General features: G+C 34.3%; 1 protein-coding gene across 6 annotated transcripts in view; it reads right to left on the reverse strand.

The window, feature by feature from the left end:
• The window catches only part of IMMP2L (inner mitochondrial membrane peptidase subunit 2), a 949,675-nt gene that overhangs the window by 718,373 nt on the left and 207,100 nt on the right, over window positions 1-24,202 (reverse strand). Inside the window, exon 5 of one of the 6 annotated variants that reach the window (XM_070369549.1) lies at window positions 4,597-4,630. The exons of 4 other annotated variants lie outside the window; for them this stretch is intronic. In XM_070369549.1, the coding sequence (XP_070225650.1) occupies window positions 4,612-4,630 (19 nt within the window). In that variant the 3' untranslated portion in view covers window positions 4,597-4,611. Of the gene's footprint in view, window positions 1-4,596; window positions 4,631-7,853; window positions 7,879-24,202 lie in introns of those variants that run through there. One more of the 6 variants, XM_070369551.1, reaches the window with a different exon arrangement.

Raw genomic sequence — 24,202 nt, forward strand, 5'->3', positions numbered from 1 at the left:
TGTGTAAGTATTAATTTCTACTTCTGGGATTTATCCAAATAAAATGAAAGCAAAAGAATACCATTTTAGCCATAAAAAGAATGAAATCCTGCCATTTATGACAAACATAGATGGACCTTGATGGGATTATGCTAAGTGAAATAAATTAGAGTAACGCAAATACTGTATGTTATTACTTATATGTAGAATCTAAAAAGCTAAACAGAAAATGAAAACAACCTCAAAGATAGAGACAAGATCAGTGGTTGACAGAGTGTTATGTGTATTTGGAGTGGCAAGAGGGAGAGGGGGCCAGGGTGTATGTTTACTATTAAAAAGAATACTCAGCATCAACAATGACCTGTTTACTAACAAAATGTACTTGTACTTTTAGAAAAGCAATAAAAGGTAAATAAGCTGAAGTTGAAGTACCAAAAAATAACATATTAAAGATATTTTTGGAATACTGTGAATCTACTGGAACAACTGCTCAGCATTTGGTTGCTTCACCATCTTTTTTCTTTTTAAATCAAATGAGTCTAGAATAATCCTGTCATATAAATGAAAGCATTAATTGAAATTAATATGCAAATTATGGTGCCTATGTGGGATGTCATTTCATTAATTTCAATTCACTGACATAATTGTGTTCTCTAAATATGAGTTTTGCAAATGCTATCCATAAAGAATGCAATATTTGGAGAATATTATTTTATTAGCACAAAATTCAACAATAGCTTAGTCAAAAGGAAAAAATAGTAATCTGAGATTTTCGTCATAAAATAATTTACATGCATATTTATAGATATATATTACTTGAGCTAACTAAGGTTTTTTTTATAAATATTTATTTATTTTTAAAGGAACACCAGTTACTTTAGATTCAGGAATGTAAAATAGGACCATTAAAAATCTATTATCTTAAAATTATAAATATTAATTCTTAACATTTTGGTATACTTCACTTTTGTAGTCTTGTATGGAAATAGATACACTTTAAAAAAAATAAAAATATCAAAGAAAGCAAAACAACTATAATTCATATTCTACTTTTTCATTTAATATTATTATCAGTTCATTTCAATTTTATTTTATTTTTAAACTTTACATAATTGTATTAGTTTTGCCAAATATCAAAATGAATCCATCACAGGTATGCATGTGCTCCCCATCCTGAACCCTCCTCCCTCCTCCCTCCTCCCTCCCCATACCCTCCTCTGGGTCGTCCCAGTGCACTAGCCCCAAGCATCCAGTATCATGCATTGAACCTGGACTGGCATCTCGTTTCATACATGATATTTTACATGTTTCAATGCCATTCTCCCAAATCTTCCCACTCTCTCCCTCTCCCACAGAGTCCATAAGACTGTTCCATACATCAGCATCACTTTTGCTGTCTCGTACACAGGGTTGTTGTTATCATCTTTCTAAATTCCATATAAATGCGTTAGTATACGGTATTGGTGTTTTTCTTTCTGGCTTACTTCACTCTGTATAATAGGCTCCAGTTTCATCCACCTCATTAGAACTGATTCAAATGTATTCTTTTTAATGGCTGAGTAATATTCCATTGTGTATATGTACCACAGCTTTCTTATCCATTTATCTGCTGATGGACATCTAGGTTGCTTCCATGTCCTGGCTATTATAAACAGTGCTGCGATGAACATTGGGGCTTCACAGCTGAATTCTACCAAAAATTTAGAGAAGAGCTAACACCTATCCTGCTCAAACTCTTCCAGAAAATTGCAGAGGAAGGTAAACTTCCAAACTCATTCTATGAGGCCACCATTACCATAATACCAAAACCTGACAAAGATCCCACAAAAAAAGAAAACTACAGGCCAATATCACTGATGAACATAGATGCAAAAATCCTTAACAAAATTCTAGCAACCAGAATCCAGCAACACATTAAAAAGATCATACACCATGACCAAGTGGGCTTTATCCCAGGGATGCAAGTATTCTTCAATATCCGCAAATCAATCAATGTAATACACCACATTAACAAATTGAGAAACAAAAACCATATGATTATCTCAATAGATGCAGAGAAAGCCTTTGACAAAATTCAACACCCATTTATGATAAAAACTCTCCAGAAAGCAGGAATAGAAGGAACATACCTCAACATAATAAAAGCTATATATGACAAACCCACAGCAAACATTATCCTCAATGGTGAAAAATTGAAAGCATTTCCTCTAAAGTCAGGAACAAGACAAGGGTGCCCACTTTCACCATTACTATTCAACATAGTTTTGGAAGTTTTGGCCACAGCAATCAGAGCAGAAAAAGAAATAAAAGGAATCAAATTGGAAAAGAAGAAGTAAAACTCTCACTATTTGCAGATGACATGATCCTCTACATAGAAAACCCTAAAGACTCCACCAGAAAATTACTAGAACTAATCAATGACTATAGTAAAGTTGCAGGATATAAAATCAACACACAGAAATCCCTTGCATTCCTATACACTAATAATGAGAAAACAGAAAGAGAAATTCAGGAAACAATTCCATTCACCATTGCAACGGAAAGAATAAAATACTTAGGAATATATCTACCTAAAGAAACTAAAGACCTATATATAGAAAACTATAAAACACTGGTGAAAGAAATCAAAGAGGACACTAATAGATGGAGAAATATACCATGTTCATGGATTAGAAGAATCAATATAGTGAAAATGAGTATACTACCCAAAGCAATCTATAGATTCAATGCAATCCCTATCAAGCTACCAACAGTATTCTTCACAGAGCCAGAACAAATAATTTCACAATTTGTATGGAAATACAAAAAACCTCGAATAGCCAAAGCGATCTTGAGAAAGAAGAATGGAACTGGAGGTATCAGTTCATTTCAGTTCATTCGCTCAGTCGTGTCCGACTCTTTGCGACCCCATGAATTGCAACACGCCAGGCCTCCCTGTCCATCAGCAACTTCTGGAGTTCACTCAAACTCATGTCCATTGAGTCGGTGATGCCATCCAGCCATCTCATCCTCTGTCGTCCCCTTCTCCTCCTGCCCCCAATCCCTCCCAGCATCAGAATCTTTTCCAATGAGTCAACTCTTTGCATGAGGTGGCCAAAGTATTGGAGTTTCAGCTTCAGCATCAGTCCTTCCAATGAACACCCAGGACTGATTTCATTTAGAATGGACTGGATGGATCTCCTTGCAGTCCAAGGGACTCTCAAGAGTCTTCTCCAACACCACAGTTCAAAAGCATCAATTCTTCGGCACTCAGCTTTCTTCACAGTCCAACTCTCACATCCATACATGACCACTGGAAAAACCATAGCCTTGACTAGATGGACCTTTGTTGGCAAAGTCATGTCTCTGCTTTTTAATATGCTAACTAGGTTAGTCATAACTTTTCTTCCAATTTACCACAATTTATTTTACTAGTGAATAAATCCCAACATCATTTTAAATAAATACACACTGTTAAGCATTTGTACCTACCAAAATATTTTTAACCATTCTATGATTTTTTTGGTGTTTATGTTTTTGTTTTAATATTTTAGTATTAGGAATCCTTCTGTAATAAAACACTTCATGTAATTAGCTCTCTGATTACTTCCTTAGAAAAAATTCCTTGAGGTGGAATTACTGGATCAAAGGCTGTTAATCTTAATGCATATTATCTAATCCCTTCTAAAAAGACTGAATAATCTTACATCCCCACTACAAGGATATAATTTCTAGTCCCTTGAACCCCTGCTCATACCAGATATCACTGTTCAGCACTGTCAATGTGGTAGGTCAAAATAGCATATCACAGTTGATTCATTTGCATTTCTTTATTATAAAGGTTGAACTCCTTGTAAAATTTTACTGTAGTAATAATCTACTGGAATTTGAATTTAAGCTATAATGTAGTTTTGCCTATAACTGAATTGTGAGCAACAACTGCTATTTATAATTTATTATTGCTTGAAGTCACATACAGTGTGACATGCTGTGCTTAAATTATGTACAATACTGTTTTTTTAAATTATATTTCATAAAATCTCCCAAAGCAAATCAGAGTAAATGTCTTATCTCCTCACTTCTTTCATTCAGGTTTATACAAATATGAAGAAAATTATACCTAAAGTGTTTTTCACGTATTAGATATTTTTAAAGGAATTAGTCCATCATCGGGCTTCCCTTGTGGCTCAACTGGTAAAGAATTTGCCTGAAATGCCGGAGACCTGGGTTCGATCCCTGGGTTAGGAAAATCCCCTGGCGAATGTACTGGCTACCCACTCCAGTATTCTGGTCAGGAGAATTCCATGGACTGTACAGTCCATGGGGTCGCAGAGTCAGACATGACTGAGCAGCTTTCATGGTCCATCATCACCCCTCAATTAAGAATATTAATTAATATATAATAGTGAGACTATAAAAAAGAGTGCTTATCCAACAACTGTTAAATTTAATGAAAGTTTTTAAAATTTTTCAAAACCACAGAAAATATTTTAATGAAGACCAAAGGCAAGTAATAAAATAGCTCTTTATTTTAGACAAAGTTACAATAGTTCCAAAACTGTAATATGTGATCTCCCTCCAGAAGGAAAGGTTCCAAGATGGTTCCGTTTTCCATTGTCTTCTCTACTGCCAAATAAATTCTCATAGCCATATTTAATTTCCAGTAATATCCCTGTTTAATGAATATGAAATAGCAGAAGTCAAAGGACAAAGTGTAAAGGGAAACAGAAATAAAGAAGCCAAATGACACCATCTCTCCAAGCTAGATTCCACTTCCATCAATACAGGAAGCTAATCAAGGGCTTCAGCATTATATGTCACTATGATTTTGTGGCAAACACTTCCAACTTACTTTTTTTTTTAAAGAGAAAGAATATTCACTACAAGAGAGTCATTTTCTTTATCATACATCAAACAGAAGAAACTAGATTTACAAAGATGTATAAGATATAACAACCTTGTAAACTTTCACTGGTCTCAGTACTGGGGCGGGGTCGGGGGGAAACTATCAAAGAAATTTAGGGGGGAAATTGTGTACTGGATAGCAAAATGACATCACAAATTACTGTTAATTTTCTTAAACATGAAGAGGTAGTCATAGTTTTATATAGAGAATGGCTTTACTCTTTCTGTAAGTATGAATATGTTAAGTATTGGTCTTCAAATGTCTAATCCCAAATTGCTCTATTGAAAACCAAGATTAATTAGGAAGAGTAATATTAATAACAATTAGAGTGGTGAAAATGATAAAAATCATTACCTTGTGTATGTGGGGAGAGGACCAGTATAAATGTTTAAATTAATTAATATTAACTCTAAATAACATGATCATGGCATCCAGTCCCATCACTTCACGGCAAATAGATGGGAAACAATGGAAACAGTGACAGACTTTTTTCTTGGGCTCCAAAATCACTACAGATGGTGAATGCAGCCATGAAATTAAAAGACACTTGCCCCTTGGAAGAAAAGCTATGATGAACCTAGACAGCGTATTAAAAAGCAGAGACGTTCTTTTGTCAATAAAGGTCCATTTAGTCAAAGCTATGGTTTTTCCAGTAGTCATGTATGGACGTGAGAGTTGGACCATGAAGAAGGCTGAGTGCTGAAAAACTGATGCTTTTGAACTGTGGTGTTGGAGAAGATTCTTGAGAGTCTCTTGGACTGCAAGAAGATCAAACCAGTCAATCCTGAAGGAAAGCAATCCTGAATATTCACTGGAAGGACTGATGCTGAAGCTGAAGCTCCAATACTTTGGCCACCTGATGCAAAGAACTGACTCATTAGAAAAGGCCCTGATTCTGGGAAAGATTGAAGGCAGAAGGAGAAGGGAATGACAGAGGACAAAATGGTTGGATGGCATCACCAATTCAATGGACATGAGTTTGAGCAAGCTCTGGGAGAAGGAGAGGACATGGAAGCCTGGCGTGCTGATGTCCACGGTGTCCCAAAGAGTCGGACACGACTTAGCAACTAAACAACAACAAAAAACTCTAAATACCAAAGTCAAAATAATATTAAATCATAAGTAGACATCTACAGATAATTGTCTTAGCAAGGAAAACGACTTAGGAAAATTTTTAAAGGTGATTGTTGATTTGCAGTTCTTTAACCTTCCTTAATCAGCTGACTAATCAGGTAAGCATTTGGGTACACTATAACATTACAGCTTAAAATTTACCTTTCTGCAATGTATTTCCTATCCCATACAAAACTTATTATGGACATGATCTAAAATTATGTATTTCAAATCTCATATTCCAACAGGTGAATAAACAAAAGCTAAACACATGGAAAAATTTAGCTTATCAATGTACTGTTTCTGAATAAAAGAGTAAAATCTTAAACTATTTTCAGAGTTAAGTTGGAAGCTAGAAAGCAGTCCTACAGTATTTTGATATCTTAAATGCTATCATAAAATCCTCTGGTCTACACAAGATAAATGCAGAGATAGAAGGAGAGAACCACAAATTGCCTGATGTCTGAAATGGAAGCAGAAACACAAAGAGTGTGTAATATGAAAAATTCTAAACTCTCCAGGTCTCATATATATGAAAAACCTCCTGATCTCAGTGTGAAGAGGGATTTAACTGCATATATGATCACCTGTTTGGAGAGGAGAGGTAAATATAGTAATATATACTATATGAAAATAAATATAGGAATAAAGCACTATGACGCACAAGCACTGCTCATATTTTTCCCATCTTTTCATTGCTGAGCTAGAGAATATAAAAGATAACTGTGGTAGCCACTTCATGACTTCTCAGTCATAGTAGAACTAATGAAAGTACAGTGATCCAATCTTACTCAGAAAACGTGTATTAGTTTTAAAAAGAGCACCAATGGAAGCTCTCTCAGAATATTCTCCTATAAGCTCTTAAAAGTTAGTTTGAAAATTGTCAATACAACTGGGGTTCTTTTCAATTCAGCTGCAGGTTACAAAGGAATATTAAAGATACTTCAAAACTTGATGTAATATCAGAAAATTTTAAACTATATGACATGATATAATGAAAACCATGCCAGCTAAAAATGAAAAGCCCACCAATGATAATTAGAAATGCATTTATAAGATAATTCAGTTTTCCCCAGTAGAAAAAGTATTGTCCTTTCTTGCTTCGTTATTGGCAGAAAATTTATTTCAGAGGCCACAGATTCTTAAAGTATTACAAAGTCTAAATAATACAAAAAAATTGGCCATCAGAATAAGTAATGCTTCAGATTTACAAGCCCCAGTGAAGCAAGATTTAGCTATATTAATTAGGGGTGTGTTACGTCTTAAAGTAGGTAACAGATGGATACTGTGCAGAATAAATGTGCACACCAATGGGTGAGATGTTCATAATGCTGAAGGGCAAGAGAGAGATGTATAGCTTGGGAAGTGATGTGCATAATTACTTGTCATTAAACAGCAGAGTTAATTGCTTCAGCATATTCCCACGTAACTATTCCACATGAAATCTCAACATGTCCTTGGACTTGCTAAACATACATAGTTGTCTCAGATAATTTTAGCAAAAAGAAGCAGCAGTGAATGATGCATCACACTTCAAAAGAAAATCATTGGTTTATTATTTAGTCTCACAAAACACTTTAGGGACTCTAAACATTAATAACAGAGAGATAAAAAGCCATTGATTTTTATATTAATAAGACCTTGGTAAAACCTTGGAAGACACTTTTTTCTAACCTGCTCAGACTACATGCCTGATAAAACTTATCATATATAAACTTAATTATTTAAAATATCTTCTCTTCTTTTGGAAAACTGTCATATATTCAACACTTGAATTTCATACAAAGCAAAATTTTAAAATTCTAAGTTGCTATAGGATGTTGTCTGAAATCAACGGATACAGAAGATTCTGGGTAGCCAAAACAAAGGGAGTGGCGTAAATTTCAAAGTCTCAACATACCCTAGAAAAAGCAAGCAAAAACCAAAAATCAGGAGGAACAAATTAGATTACAGAAACTCATGACTCAGCATAGCTGGAAAACAGAAATTTGTCAACTTTAAATTACCCGTAAGTATAAATGTAAACATTAAATTAGAGCATGCTCTCACTGGAGCTCTTGTCTCACAGAGACCAAGAGTAGTTCAAGAGAATTTATAGAGAAAGAAGAGGGGACTAATGGCAGATCTGAACATGATTTACAACCACTTCTAGAAAGCCAATCCGATATGTAAAAATTGTGAAAAGTCAACAGTTTGATATGAGCACTGACATAGAGAAGGGACTGGAAAAGATACATTGGAGATAACAAGAAATCTCAGCAAGCTTTCATGTTGGAGAGAGAAGAGAGCTTCTTTGGAAACTATACACAGAGAAATAAAGAAACAAAAGGAAATATTTAGATTCCATAAGACAAAAGAAAATTAAAAAATCAAAGGACACATGACTATTCCTAAGCCATGCCATCCAGGAAAGAAGCAATACTTTGCCTGCAGTGATAGAATAGAGTGCACTTCAATTAGGAACATCATAACCACCCTAACACACTGAAAAAACAGACAACAACAAAAAACTCCTATAAAAATAAAATTGAGACTGATAACCCAAACAATTCATCTGATGAAAATTCTACCCCACCCCCAAAATTTTTCAAAACAAGGGAAACTGTAATGTAACACTCAAAGGTTAAATATCCTCAAACTGACATTAGGTTGATGAAAAATAAATTTAAAACTAAGAGAAAATGCATGATCAGAAAAAGAAATAAAAATTGATTGAACTCAGAAAAAATAGATAATCATACCACAGTGGACACTAAATTACAAAATACTAAACAAAAAGATTTCAAAGAAAATATAACAAGAGATAGTACAAAAATAACAGAGAAACAACTAAGTGAATAAAATGAAATTGACACAAAAATACAAAGGGTCACAAACAAAGTGGCTGAAACAGAAGACAGGCAAAAGGAAATTCAATTTACATAGAAATCAAATTTCTAAAGAATATTTTAATGGAATAGAGAATGGAATAAAAATAATATTTGAAATACTACTTAAATAAGGTATTCATTATGAAAGACCTGAATCTATACACTGAAAAGGACCACCTGGCATCAAGGAAAAAAAGACTTTCAATGATCAACTCCTAGTAAAACTAGTAAATATTAAAAGGAAAAAATTCTCAGGGTATCCAGGCCAAAAAAAAATAAATAAATTACCTATAATAATGTACAAAGAAAAGAAAAGAGAATCAAACTAGCAAAGTTTATCAAATACAAAACTCAAAGCAAAATTCTGATAGCATTTTCACAAAACCCCAGGAAATAAAGTTGACCCTAAAGATTTACATCCAGCTAATCTACCTTTGAGTATGAAACCTACAGAAAAAAATGTTTTAAACATGTAATAGATCAAGGAATTCCATGTCTATAAGGCCTTGAGAAATCTACTAGAAGATGAACTTCACCCAACTAAGCAATTACTGGGGAAGTTAAGTCAAAAGTTAACAGTGTGTATTTACATATTTATTTGTAGACATAAGACACAAAGACAGGTCAAACACAGGAAATAATACACTACATAATATACACATAATATATTACATAATAATGTTCTCACAAAGTAGAAAGAATGCTGATAAAACAATGGGGTAAAAGGAAAGGGAAAGAATAAAGTAGAATAAGCTTGTTGCATAGCAAACAGGTAGGTATTCCACTAAAAGTTGACAAACCAGACATGAGAAAGTTAAAATTTTAAGTTGAGAATAAAGGCAAAATTACAAATGTGACTACTTAAACAAAAATAAAGAACTCAGAGATACCAAAGGCATAGCTAGAGCAAAACCAGTAGGAGACTTTTAACATATTGCTGATAGATGAGGTAAACTAAAAATTGAAAAGATTTTTAACCCTGAAAATATAATTAGTAATAAAGATTCTATGTATATTAAATTTTACATCTGGAAAATGGAAAATAAACCTTTCTCTACATGAAACATCACAAAATGAATCATGTGTTAGGTCACAAGGAAAGTATCAGTAAGTTCTATAAAATACATATAAATACCACTCTTCTTTCAGTGAAACAAAACTAGAAATCATCTAAGCAGATTTGTGGAAGACCTCTCCTAACTGGACATTTAGAAAAAAACTTTTTAAGCCATTTTTGGATAAAAGGGCAAATACAAACAAAAAACTGTCTTTTAAAAATGATAATGAAAACCCTACATATCAGATGTTTTTACAGGACTGGTCAGAGGAAAACTCATGGCCTTAAACATCCCTTTCAATGAAACGGAAAGTACAAAAACAAATGAATTATCTTCAGAGCCAGAAATGGCAGCCCAAGTCTCTAACACTCTCCATCTCTCTCTTTTTCTGTTCCACCTCTGACTCAGTCAGAAAAGGCTTTCTACTTTTAAAGATTCATGTGATATATATGTATTAAAATATCAGCTCATAAAGGTGTTCGAAATAAAATTTTATATAACATGGTGATTCATACATGTAAAACTAAAGAAAGACATTGCCCAGCTATGTTGCAGGTTCTCACTGTTCTTTCTATTTGGTCCTGATAAAGCAAAAGAGTTCCTGGGAATTGAACTCCCTGGAAGTATTAATATATGGCCTAGTGTCAGAGATACCAGACTACTAGACAAGTCTGATTTTTCATACTTCATTTATTTACTCTGTTTTGCTTCATTTTTTTATTCCATTCCCTCTTTTTCATCATATCTTAATATACAGAAAAACAGAAGAAAAAAGTAGGTCAGTTTCAGGTAAAATAGGTCAGGTTCCTACAGAAACCAAATTTTGAGACACACCTCTTCTGTCACATCCCTCTTGTATTTTAATCATCCCATACAGACCTCTTGACAAGCAGTTTTCCTTGGCCTTTCACCCTATGGCAGGAGCAGGTTATCAACCAACTCCTATAAGTTCAGCAGAGATTCACAGTTACTAATGCTGTTCTGGAATTTAAGCTTTTAACACTTGTACAAGAAGTAAGGGAGACAAGAATGGCCTTCTTACAGAAAAAGTAGAAAACTGGAGCAGCATTTTAGCTTCCCTTACCTTCTCTTTTTAATGGATATCTTAAATATTTAAAACATTTGATAAAATGATACACATTCTTATATAAGAACAATTTTAAGGATAAATAAGTATCTAAATTGTGATATAACCCTGGGGAGTTCTAAAAACCCAATGACAGCAAGAAAAGGCAAAATGTCTATAGAGTAGAAAACACCAAACTAAATGGCAAATGGACAGGAAGAAAACATTTAGAGCAGATGTAACAGATAAAGATGAATATTTACTATATAGAACAACTCAAATAAAAACAGGCAGAGATATCAATATCAACTAAAACAAAAACAAATTTTAAAAATGTCCAACATCACAAATAATTTAAGAAATATAAATAAAATCAAGATACTCTTGCCATGAAATTACAAATTGAAGATTTTTGTAATATCTGTTATTAGTGAGAATATGGAAAAAGAATCATTCTCTTAAAATGTTGGTGAGAATGTAAAATTAAATAACTTTACTAGAGGGCAACACAGCCAATGCCCACCAAAATTAAAGATCTACATACCATTTAATTTCCATATCTAACTTTCTCTTATTCTAAACAATCACACTTGTAAATTTTCATATAAATAAAGGAATAAAGGTCTGGAATAATACGCAGCAAATGGATAATGGTTTCCTATGGGAAAGGAATTGTATGTGAGTAAAAAGAGGAAAGAGCTACTTGTACTTTTTAATTCAATATATTCTTACCTGATGTTTGAATTTTTATGTCAAGAATGGTTGCATGCATACTTGCATAATTTCCTAAGTTATTTTTTTAAAAGACCACAGTAAATTAAAGATATCATGTGTGATTAGAATATTTCAGATACTTTTAGTTATAATGGCACTTTTCAACATATTCTCTAGTCTCAGTGTTTTTACACTTTCCTTTGTGCTTTCCTATCTTTGTAATCTATCTTTGATTTTGGTATGGATTCCACAATAGTATCTTCCAGTTCAAAAATTCTAACAGTAAATTGTCTAAAAAGTTTATCCTATCTATAATGGTATTTTACTTTTAGTGACATTTTTCATTTCTACAATTTCTAATTAGTTTTTTTTTTTTTTAATATCCACACATTCTTATTTGGTTCCACCTGTCTGACTACATAATTTCTCACTCCAGTCCAGTGAAAGTTATTTTATCACTTACCCTATGGGGAAAAAAAGGATATTTATTTTAAAAATTTAACAGATCCACACATTAACTTAATTTTATTAACGTATAAAGCAAATTCATGTTTGTGCAACTGATATAGCTGTCTTTCTCAAAAGTAGATTTCTTCATGTTTTTATGTCATTTACAGTGAATATGGTAAAGTGGCCCTGCAGATATTAGATCTGATGAGTTAGACCAAATAACTGAGAATGGTGCCAAAAACAGATCAGCAAGTATCATAAATGTTTAATTTTCATTGTTCCAATCTTGCTTCAATTCCATTTTTAAATTTTCGTGAAGTTATTTAAAAGCAAGACTACATGCTTATTGCTTCCTTTGTGGCTCAGCTGGTAAAGAATCCACCTGCAATGCTGGAGACCTGGGCTCGATCCCTGGGTTGGGAAGATCCCCTGGAGAAGAGAAAGGTTACCCACACCAGTATTATTTAAGTTTGGATATTCAGGCTTCAGAAATTTTGCAGTACTTTCTTTATTAAGATTTATATATTAGGATTAAAGTGCTAAATAATGCAACAAGGATCAGCAATTGTCAGTCAAGTGAAACAGGTTCTTTCTAAGCAAGGGATCATGAAGAGAAATGTAAGATATTAAATAGTTCATTTTAACTTAGAAATATAAATAAACATTGATTTGTCAATCTTTTGATGTTATTTAAAGATACAAAACAACTATTTAGGAATAGCTAATACCTACTCCAGTATTCTTGCCTGGAAAATCCCATAGCCAGAGGAGCCTGGCAGGCTAAGGGGTCACAAAGAGTTGGAAAGGACTTAGCCACTGAGCATGAATGCATGAACAATAGAAGTAATTAGTCTAATCATCCTCTATTATTAATTTATTCCTGTTTTCCATATGTCCTAGCACATACTCTGCACTATTTAAATGAAGGTCTTAAATAAACTATTCACATAGATGGGTAGATAGATGGACAGATAAACAGATGAATGGAAATGAATCAACTATTCAACAGAAAGCACCAATCTCATCTTAAATTAGTCATACCTAGTATGACCTAGTTACGATCAGAGAAATGGCAAATCTGATTTCAAATTAGTCAAACCTAGTGTGACCTAGTTGTGATCAGAGAAATGGCAAAACCAAGTGGCAAGTAGGTGAGATAGAGCAAGGTGAGAAAACGGAAGAAGTCAAGAGCAGAAGCACAGTAAAAGCACCTCATGGAGGAGGCAAGCCCTCAACTAAGGTAGAGGAGAAGGCTTTGCAATCAAATGCACAGCGGCAGAGATGATGACCTGTGGGCCACAGTGACATCTTAGAGTAGGAGAGATGCGTGGAAGTTATGCATGACTAAGAACAGAAGCAAACTGTGCAAGAAAACACATGCTCTTCCTTTTAACCACATCTTTGTTTTGCTATCACTGTAAACATTTTAAATAAAAATATGAGAATAAGAGTTCAACTGTCCAGCCCATCCTCCTCATTCTACCTACAGTAAATTGTCATCAGGCATAACAAAGGGGAGCAGGTATTCCAAATAGTCAATTACTGGTAAAAAGTTAATAGATATAACATGAATCAAAATATAATAAAAACAAAACAGTAAAAGGTGAGTAAGCACATCTTAAATCATCTTTGATAACTTAGACTCATTTAAGTCCTTACAGCACCCATGAAGCAAAGAAAAACTGTTATCAATAATATATATTAAACGTCAATGCATGTCAGGTATTACAAGGTATGCTTCTTGTTATCACTTCACTTAACACTTACTGTGCACTCTTGTGAAGTATTATTACTCTTGTTTTATAAATAAAGAAATTCAAGTTTGTAACACTGCTTACCCATCAATGAGAGAGTTAGCAATAGGTCTGATTCCACAGCCCCAATACTTTGTCATTAGCATTGTGCGTGTTATACGATTTTTAAAAATTAGTAGTTGGCAACAATCTTCCCCTGAAATTGAGCCAATGTGACTGTATTTACCCAGAGTGTCAAGAATATTGTCCCAGAAGTGATGGACCACCTTTTTCTTGATCACAGTGTACTACTAGTAGGTGAGTTCCTCTAGATTTTATTTGTACAAACAATTCTTCCTTCAAACTAAATTACAGCAAAAACACTTACCACAAAGGAAATTGCTAACAAAATCATTATCTACCTCAGTACAAACTAATGCTATTACCTCCAGGAAACAGAAGCAACTGAATTACATAATAGAAATATTAGTTTAAAAGGTCACTGGATGTCAGGATGCATCATTTTACAGAAGCCTCCGGAGACACCATTCATCAGAAATTACAGTGCTTGAAACACCAAGTTCAATGCCATGATTCAGCAGATCTCTCTCTTCCCTAGCTTATTTAGCACCAGTTATGAAGATCTGGAAGGGAGAAGACAGTTATTCTCTCCCTGAAATATTTCCTTTCACTTTTAAAGAAGAGAGAAAACCAGAGAGGCCTCTCTAAGCAACACTTTATTAAATATATATCTAATACCCTATATAAATATATAGAGCCTGTACCCAGAAATCAGCTTAAGGAGGAGCCGGCTAAGTCCCAAACTCTGACTTAATAATGAAACTAAGACTCAGTAAAGGGTTTAATCCAATCAAATGATGATTGAAAGAACCACAAGTAAAGAGGGGTAACAATATTATACCACTGCTCTCAGCTAGATAAAAGCCATTCAGTATAACAAAAAATGAACCAAAGATACTAAACTTAGTGATTTTCATCCTTCTATGTCATTTAAAAACTTCAGTTTTTTCTTCTGGAGCCTACACTTGCATAGTAAAGGAATTTGGTGAAAACTGAGTCATTAGCGTTTGCAATACATTAAAATACTTTCCTAACTCTACACTTAATGTAAGTGAACCTGAAATAGTATTCAATAATCATATTAAGATAAGGATGCCTATGTTTTAAAATGTTTGGTAAGACCTGCGTATACACTCCAGAGTACTAATTTGGGATTAAAAAGCAATTATAATTGCCAAAGAGCATACATTGATCACTGATCCTACCACTCTGTATACAGAATACTGTATACAGCTCATGTTAAACATAACCAAGAAACTCTAGTAAAGGGAAAGAAACAGAAAGAAAAATTTATTGGACGTCAAATGAACTGAAACCTGCAAATTTGTCTTTTTCTGATTTTAATTCCAAGATTCACTTTTTATAAAATGCACAGGAAAAATTATTAGTACTAGGGATCAAGTACATCTCTGTTAATTTAATATGTGCCCTATTAAATTTAAAAAATTAAATTTTTTAATGTCCTGTTACAGACCTCTTTGTACATTAAGGTTACTATTGCAAAATAATATATTTACCAAGTTCTCTCTGTATCAAATTAAAAAGCTGGAACAAAAGAGTATAAAAAATATTATTTTATTTTTTTAAATTACACACTATTTACATTTCTTAAATTTTAAAACTGAGTATTTTCTGCCACTATGATTCTTATTTTATCAAAACACATCCCTAATATTCACCATATTCTAATACATAAAATATAATACAACACTTTAGAATAATCTTTAGCTACATCTTTGACAGCTAGACATACATATACCCTATGTCCCAAGCAATTCTATTCTTAAATCAAAAGCCAAGAGACATTCATATATATATATATATATATATATATACATATATATATATATATATGAGAAAATTTAAGCTGTACCTACAGTTTCCAAAAAATCAGTAACAACCCAAATGTCTATTAACAGTAGAGCTGAAATATAAATTGTCCAGTAATCTTACAGAGAAACACTTCATAGCACTAAAAATGAACTTTCTCTACACATAGTGGGGATGAAGTCATCGACATATTGTTGAGTGAAAGAAGTCAGATACAAAAGAGTATGTATTACATAATTCTATTTACATATACCTTTTAAAACAGGCAAAACTAATCTATGGAGCTAATAATCATTTGGGTGAGACAGTGACCAGAGGGAGCCTGAGGAAGATGATGTTCTCTGCATTCATCTGTGTGGTGGTTACCTGGCAACCACCTGGCAAAAGTTCACCAGGCAGTACTCTTACAATGCAAACTCATTTCTCCTTACCTGTTATATTAATACTTCTACTTAAGATCATCACTTCAAACATTAATCATACTTTAGAATTTTCCTAAGACTGCATCCTGGAGTAATGAATTCATTCTAGCAATAGTTATCAGAGTCATCAGCTTCTAGTCATGACTTTCTACTAATTAATCATGTGATTTTTAATATAATTTAACCCCTCAGTGATTATTTTAATAGTCAAACACATCTCAGATCTTCTGGAGATTTTTTTTGAAAAATGTTAAATCATTTTTATTTATTTAACAAATATTTATGTGAGCTTACTGTTGGGTTGACCAAAACGGTTGTTCAGGTTTTTATAGAGATGTATGGGAAAACCCAAATGAACTTTTTGGCTCACCCAATATATATAAGACACTGTTGTAGAAACTTGTCGCTTTTACTCGAGTGGAAAGAAATTAGAAAATATGCAGCAAACATGAGAAGGGCAGAAGGAAGACATAAACCGCAATTAGTAATTGGAAAGTATGAGTTCTTAGTCCTCCTTCATGTCCTACTCTTTGTGAACCCATGGACTGTAGTCCATGAGGCTCTCCTGAATTGGAAAAGTATAGATATACACACACCAAATGAAATTTTTAATCCAGTATAAACAAATCTGAACACACAAACACAGAAGGGAACCTCGCTTTCAATAACTATTTCACTATGCTGTGAGGTAATCTTCTCCCAGGGTTAACACTCCAGCATAAATCCTCATGAGTAAGTCTTGATAACATATGAAATGTTTAAGCATTTCCTTAAAATCACAGAGAAAAGAACTGGAACCAAAGAGGCAGATTTTTCAAAGAAAGAGATTAGGTCAATAATTAAGAAGGAACTTTAAACAACCAAAATATTTTAAAAGGCAGTGTTAAAAGAGAAACTTGATATTGGATTGTAAAGAAGAAAGAATTTGTATTTGGGAGGGATTTGACCTACAAGACTTCTCTATGATTTAATTCAAAGAATAGAAATTATCAGTTAGGAGCTTTGAAAATATATTAAAATATGACATATGTTTAAATGTTTATTGCATGTAAACAATAAAAGGCATACACAAAATTACATTAATAAATTTATATTTAAAGTACCCTATCATATATCTTTAAATATTATAATTATACATATATGGTATAACAAAATTAAATTTTATATTCTTTTTTTTACTGAGCATTATATCTAAGTATTTTTAATATGTCAATTTTTACTATAATTCTAGCTAGGTTAATAAGAATGTTTGTATCAGTAAATACACCATTCTTAAATAGAAATATATATATATATAAATTTCTAAAAAAGCAACATTATTTCTTAAAATCTATTTTAATAACCTTCTAGGACAAAAGTGTAAAACACAAGCAAACTAAAAAAAAAAAAAAAATACTTATGTATGGGTATACTAAAGTCAAATCGCCTAAAAATTCAAATAACAGAATAAAACAGCAATGAAACTCATTGAGGCTGCTCTGTTTCTGCCACTCCCTAGTGGCTGCAAATTATCTTTCATCAGTTATACCCAACCACACTGAAAATCCTTGCAACTGCCTATTATACACACTAGACATTTATAGAATATTACCAACAAATATTTATTGTGTAGCTGTAGCCTTTCTAATCCATTCTCCACACTACAGTTACAATGGTCTTCCTAAAATGATAGTTTTTTCAAGTCATGCCCCTTCTAAAAGTCATAAATGCTTTCCCTTCTACCACAGGATCACATATAAGTTCCTTCCAAGGACTCTTTGGGTGTCATGCCCTGGTTACCTGTGTGGCCTTACTTCTCCCCACTCCATCTGGACTTAGTCTTTCAAACACATGGCTCTAATTTCAGGTTCTCTGAACTTTTTGGATTCTCATCTCTAAACATGAGCTGTCACTTCTGCCTAGAACACTATTTCCTGATCTTTCATCCTAACTTCTACTCGGTCTTCAATATTCACTTGCAAGAAGGAAAGATCTTCATGGAGAAGACCTTCTTGGCTCCCCACATACCCAGTGCTTCACCTCTACAGCCATCTCATGGTGGGTTACAGGACTTAGTTGCCCACCTTCCTCACCATCAGCAAGACAGGGACCATTGCTCTGTCACTGCTCTGTGCCCAATGACACTTAGAAAATTCATTATCTGTTGCATGAATGAATGATATAAATGAATGATATAAATATAAATGTTGATACAATATTGGTACTGGGTTCCTGGAACACTACCCAGAATAAGAATATATTTCCCACCCAAATAACTTCCTAGTTGGGGCATTTGCTTAAATTTGAAAAAGTAGACTAGAAAAGTAGGTGACCATGACCAAATTACTTTACCTCTTCAAGCTTTATCTCCTGCTACTGTAAACTGGGGAACATTCACCATTTCATCCTGTGGTATAACTATCCATTCACTGATAAAACCAGAAAATCTGCCATCATCCTTGTTTCCTCTCTCTCCTTCTATCATACCTAATCCAATCCAAAAGTCTGTACCTACCTAAAAAGAGATATTGCAATCTATCCACTGCTCCCTATTTCTTTTTTTCTTTCCTCACAGATAATCCAGCTTTTCTATTGGACTTTCAGGTATATTTTCCCATTCTTGCCACCATCCAAGTTATTTGTCACAGAGCAGTCAGAAAACCTTTATCAAGCTATAAATTTAATTGTTGCTCTACTTAATCTCCCTCAATAATGTCCCACTGCCCTATTAAATAACATAGCCCTTAACAATATCTCCAAATTCATCTCATCCAACTATGCCCAAACAAAATTCCAGACATACTGGCCACCTTCCACATCTTGCATCACATCAAGCTTTGTCCTGCCTCAGAGCCTTTGCATATGCTGTTCTCTCTGCCTAGCACACTGTTCCCTTCATGTGTTGTTTACTTCCTTCAGCTTCAATGTTATTTCTCTTCAGAGACATTTTCCCTGAACATGGTATCTAAGTTGTTCCCTCAGCTCGCATTCCTGTTATTCTCTATTATCATGCTTTCCTTCTTTGTATTCAGCACATTCTCACGGACAGAGGCATGCCTTGGTACACAGCAACTGACTATTTCCTTTAGATGTTTTAAGGAAAAAAGAAAAGAAAGGAAGCTGTACACGGGCAGAACATATGCAGTCTATTTTGATGTGAGCACAGGTCCCCTGTTTTCTCTAAAATTCACCTTCAGTCTGACATCCATCAGTTAAGCTGGATAAATACCCTCTGTTCTGACTACTACTGTTATTGTATAAGTTACCTGAGATAAGGCAAGGATTGATGTAATTGAATCAATTTAAGTAGATGGCTATTACCTCAGAAAGGATGAGATATGCCCATGGGGAAATGGAAAATAAAGTGCTTGACAGTTTTGATAAGAGAAACAAATCCAGAAAGTTCTGAAAATGAAGTGCCACTTAAGGGTGGTGGCATTAGGAAGCCACCTTGTGATAAGGCTTTGGAGGAAAAAAAGAAAAAATGAGGTAAAACAACATTTGAGTCCCAGAAACACGTGACTATAAACAGGAATAATACTGATGGGGATAGACAGAGGAGCAAAAATAAACCCTGATTATTTCACATTTCACGTATGGTTTTTTCCCTAGAATTTTCCCTGTACAGAAATATTCAGCATGAAAATTGGAAATTTCATACAGGATGACCTAGAATGTAATCCAAATTTTATGAGTCAACCAATTCTTTTATAACTCCTAGGCCAATCTAATATTGTTGAATGTGTAATATTACTAATGTGAGGTAGGATAAAAATGCCAAGTAGATCTACTCTAAGGAAAATGTTTCCACTGTGCTTCGTGAGAGCTGGATGCACTCAGGTTCATTTTACATTTTTCACCTGAGGTATAATTTGCTCCCACCACTCAGCAATAAGCAGCTGTGTGCAATAAGCCCCATGTCACAGACGACATTAGACCATCTCCTGGGGTTTACAGGATGTTGATTCCTAAAGGCCAGATTTAACACTTCAGGGGAATATAAAAGCCAGCAAGCAACTACAGAAGGAAAAGTGATACATGGTGTTTGATTATTTGATGACTGCAACTTATTATGGGGATTGGTTACCACAGAAAATATGATCTGTAAATGGCCCTGATGGGATATGCTGAAAAATAGTATGTTGTGCAAAAACTGAATTGACTCACTGAACAACAGAGATGAGTGGCACCAGGGGGGATTACCTGGTGGCAGTTCTGGGTAATAGTCAACAGGTTTGAATGTCTAGTCAAAGCACTAATGTCCCATTTGACAACCCTGGCCTCCACTGGAATACCTGCTATATTGGGTAGATTTTTTTTTAAGGCAGCTCTGTTATAGAATTCTTTATATTAACTGAAAATCTACCTCAACTATTTATACTCATTTGGTATAAATAATCTATAATCCCTAGGGCCAACAGAATAAATCAAAATTGTCTTCTACATTCCTACAAACATTTGGAGAAAGCTATTATTGGGTGGGCCAAAGTCCATCTGCAACATCTTATGGAAAAACCTGAATGAACTTTTGAACAGCTCAGTGCATATGCTCATTTTCCTTATCTTCAGATTAAACTGCAGTAGCTTATTCAACTGTCACCTTGATTGTAGGGCATGGTGTTGAGTCAATTTAATGATCTAACCACTATCTTCTCAGTATGTTCCTATCACTGTATCTCAACAATCAAAGCCAAGTGCACTAACCTAACATTAAAAGCCAAAATATATACTAAGTGTTTTGCATGTCTTATGCCATCACTCCTAATAAGGGAAGAACTATAAGTACCATCTTAGAATGAAGATATTGAGGACTACAGAGATAGAAATGCCTGCTAGAGGCTGTATTGCTAAGTCGCTTCAGTCGTGTCCGACTCTGTGCAACCCCATAGATGGCAGCCCACCAGGCTTCCCCGTCCCTGGGATTCTCCAGGCAAGAATACTGGAGTGGCTTGCCATTTCCTTCTCCAATGCGTGAAAGTAAAAAGTGAAAGTGAAGTTGCTCAGTCATGTCCGACTCTTAGCGACCCCATGGACTACAGCCTACCAGGCTCCTCCATCCATGGATTTCCAGGCAAGAGTACTGGAGTGGGGGTGCCATTGCCTTCTCCAGAGGCTGTATAGTTAGAGACAAGTACAGGAATTGAATACATGGTTGGCTGCAAAGCCTGACTCCTGTCCGAGACTACTTATAAGCTTCTGGCAAGATGTGAGCAGAAGAGAGGGGAAAAGGGGGTAAGAGAAGTTTCTGATCATCTGTTAAATCCTAATTATGTTATTTTCTATATAAACTGACTTGAGCCACCTTGAACAACTTGAAGAGTTGTTCAGTTTAACAACTCTTCTCCAAGTAATTGAAAAAAAAAGGGGGTGGGGGGGCTAAACCAGGCAAAGTTGAGGATGGAGTTGTCCAATATCTCAGGAAGAAGTCTGAACTTACCATAGTTACAAGGCCACCGGATATTATAAGTGACAGAATTATACACTTACTAAAGTAACTTTACATTCAACCCTAATGATTGATATGTGTGGATGGATAGAAAGAAAGCCATACTGGAGGCTGAGAGCAGTAAAGTAACTCTCCCAACAGTCCAAATGAACTCTGCACAAAAGTCTAAACTAGATAACGTCACAGGGAGTTGGAACAAGGTATATGAGTTCAAAACATGAAGACAACCTATAGGATAGGAGAAAAATTTGCAAAATATATAACCAGTAACAGATTAATATTCAAAATAAATAGCTCATACAATTCAACATAAAAAAAATTTTTGATTAGAAAAAGGGCAGAAGAACTGAATAGACATTTTTCCAAAGAGAAAATGCAGATAGCCAATAAGTCCATGGAAAAAATGCTCAATGTCACTAATCAGAGAAATGCAAATCAAAATCATAATGAAATATCATCTCACATCTGTCAGAATGAAAGTGAAAAGTGTTGGTCACTCAGTCCTGTCCAACTCTTTGCAACCCCATGTACTATATAGTCTGTCAAGCTCCTGTGTGCATGGAATTCTCCAGGCAAGAATACTGGAGTGGGTAGCCACTCCCTTCTCAAAAGGATCTTCCCAATCCAGGGATCGGAATTCCTAATTGCAGGCACATTCTTTACCATTTGAGCCACCAGGAAAGCTGTCAGGATGGGCATCATGAAAAAGGACACAAATAAATGTTTGTGAGGCTGGAGAAAAGGGATTCCTCTTATACTGTTGGTGGGAATGTAAACTGGTGAAGCACGATGGAAAGCATTATGGAGGTTCCTCAAAAAATCTAAAAATAGGAATACTGTATTAACCAGCAATTCCACTTCTGGGCATATATCTGAAGAAAATGGAAGCATTAGTTTAAAAACATACATGCACTACAATGTTCACAGCAGCATTTTTTATAACAGCCAAGGTACGGAAGCAACGTAAGTGTCCATCAACAGACGAATGGATAAAGAAGAAGTGGTATATACATATACCACAGAATATCACTCAGCCATTGAAAAAACAAGAAATCCCGCCAACACCATTGATGAACCTGAAGGGTATTATGCTTACTGAAATAAGGCAGAGAAAGACAAATACTCTACGCTACCACTTGTATGTGGAATCTAAAAAATAAAACAAGTGAATGAATAACAAAACAGAAATAGACTCACAAATACAGAGAACAAACCAGTGGTAGCGAGAGGTAAGGCAGAAGTGGCAAGGTAGTAGTTTGTATGTCTTAATCCTCTACCCTTAAAAATGCTACAAGAATGTATTATATAGCACAGGGAATATAGCCAATATTTTATTTAAAAATTATAAATGGAACCTAACCTATAAAAATATTGAATCATTATGCTGTACATCTGAAACTAATATTGTAAATCAACTGTACTTCAAATATTTTTAATGTATAGAAACAGAGGTAGATATGTTTATAGTAAGAAGCTGAGGAAGTTTTTTTTCCAGTTTCATATTTTATAATAATCTGAGGTCAATTCCATGGGAGCAGAGGGTGGTGGGGGAATAGGAAGTTGAATTTGAGCATGGCTGCAAAGATTTAGAATAATATTTGAAGGGAATGGAGTGAGAATGACAAGGGAAAGGCATTCCTATAATAAACTTACCTTTCTGAGCCCATTTGTTGCCTGTGATATCCCCCCACTACTTTCTTCTCATAAATAGAACTTTTCTCTCATACAACATTTGATCTAAAAATCCTATTAAAGCATTTATTATGATAAAATAGTTGCATGTTTACTTTCAAACTAGATCATGTTTCCTTCAATGCTAAATTCCCAATCATTCTTTAAAACACAGCAGATGCTCTTATTATGTAAAGAAAGGGAGCCAGTTGTTGATTCATCTAATTATACTGCAGTCCCACACTTCTCCATGTTAGAAGCCAAAGCAGATTTTTTCATAAATAAAATACAGAATATTTATAAAATCTTTTTCTAATAATAGCAAATAGTTCATGTGAATCTGCCTACAAATAAGGCCATTATGTCCATACATTTTTTTTTCCATATGCCCGAATAATATCATTAGTATCATTAACAGAACTAGAATTCTGGGATAGTCTTTAGAAACTATGAAATTAGCATTAAACTATGCATCATTGGCCATAGGTGTCCTCCTTGTAGAAACTGAGCTGCTGCCATCTACTTACCAGCTGACTTGCCTTCTATGGGTTGTGATATGTGAAAGAAAGGAATATTTATTTTTCTGTCCTTTTTACGTATACATAGCATAAATTCCTAAGGACCTGCCTAGAATGAATTTAAACTAGCAAAGAAATCTTTTCTTCATCAAAAATCCTTTCAACTATTTTCTTCCAAAGTAGACTGATTGGGTGTGTACTAGTTAATAGTTTATAAGCTTGGTCTTCCATGCTGAACACATCAGAGGCTTTCCCCCCTCATGCCCAGATTCAGTTTCATGCAATTTTAGTAGTGCACCATAAGGAAAAGAGTGATTTTTGAGCTACAACCACATTATCAAAACAGAGGAGCCTCCTAGAGCCCTAATTACCAGAATCAGAACAGAG

Source organism: Bos mutus, chromosome 4 (assembly GCF_027580195.1).
Source record: "Bos mutus isolate GX-2022 chromosome 4, NWIPB_WYAK_1.1, whole genome shotgun sequence".
In the NCBI taxonomy this organism is placed as follows: Eukaryota; Metazoa; Chordata; class Mammalia; order Artiodactyla; family Bovidae; genus Bos; species Bos mutus.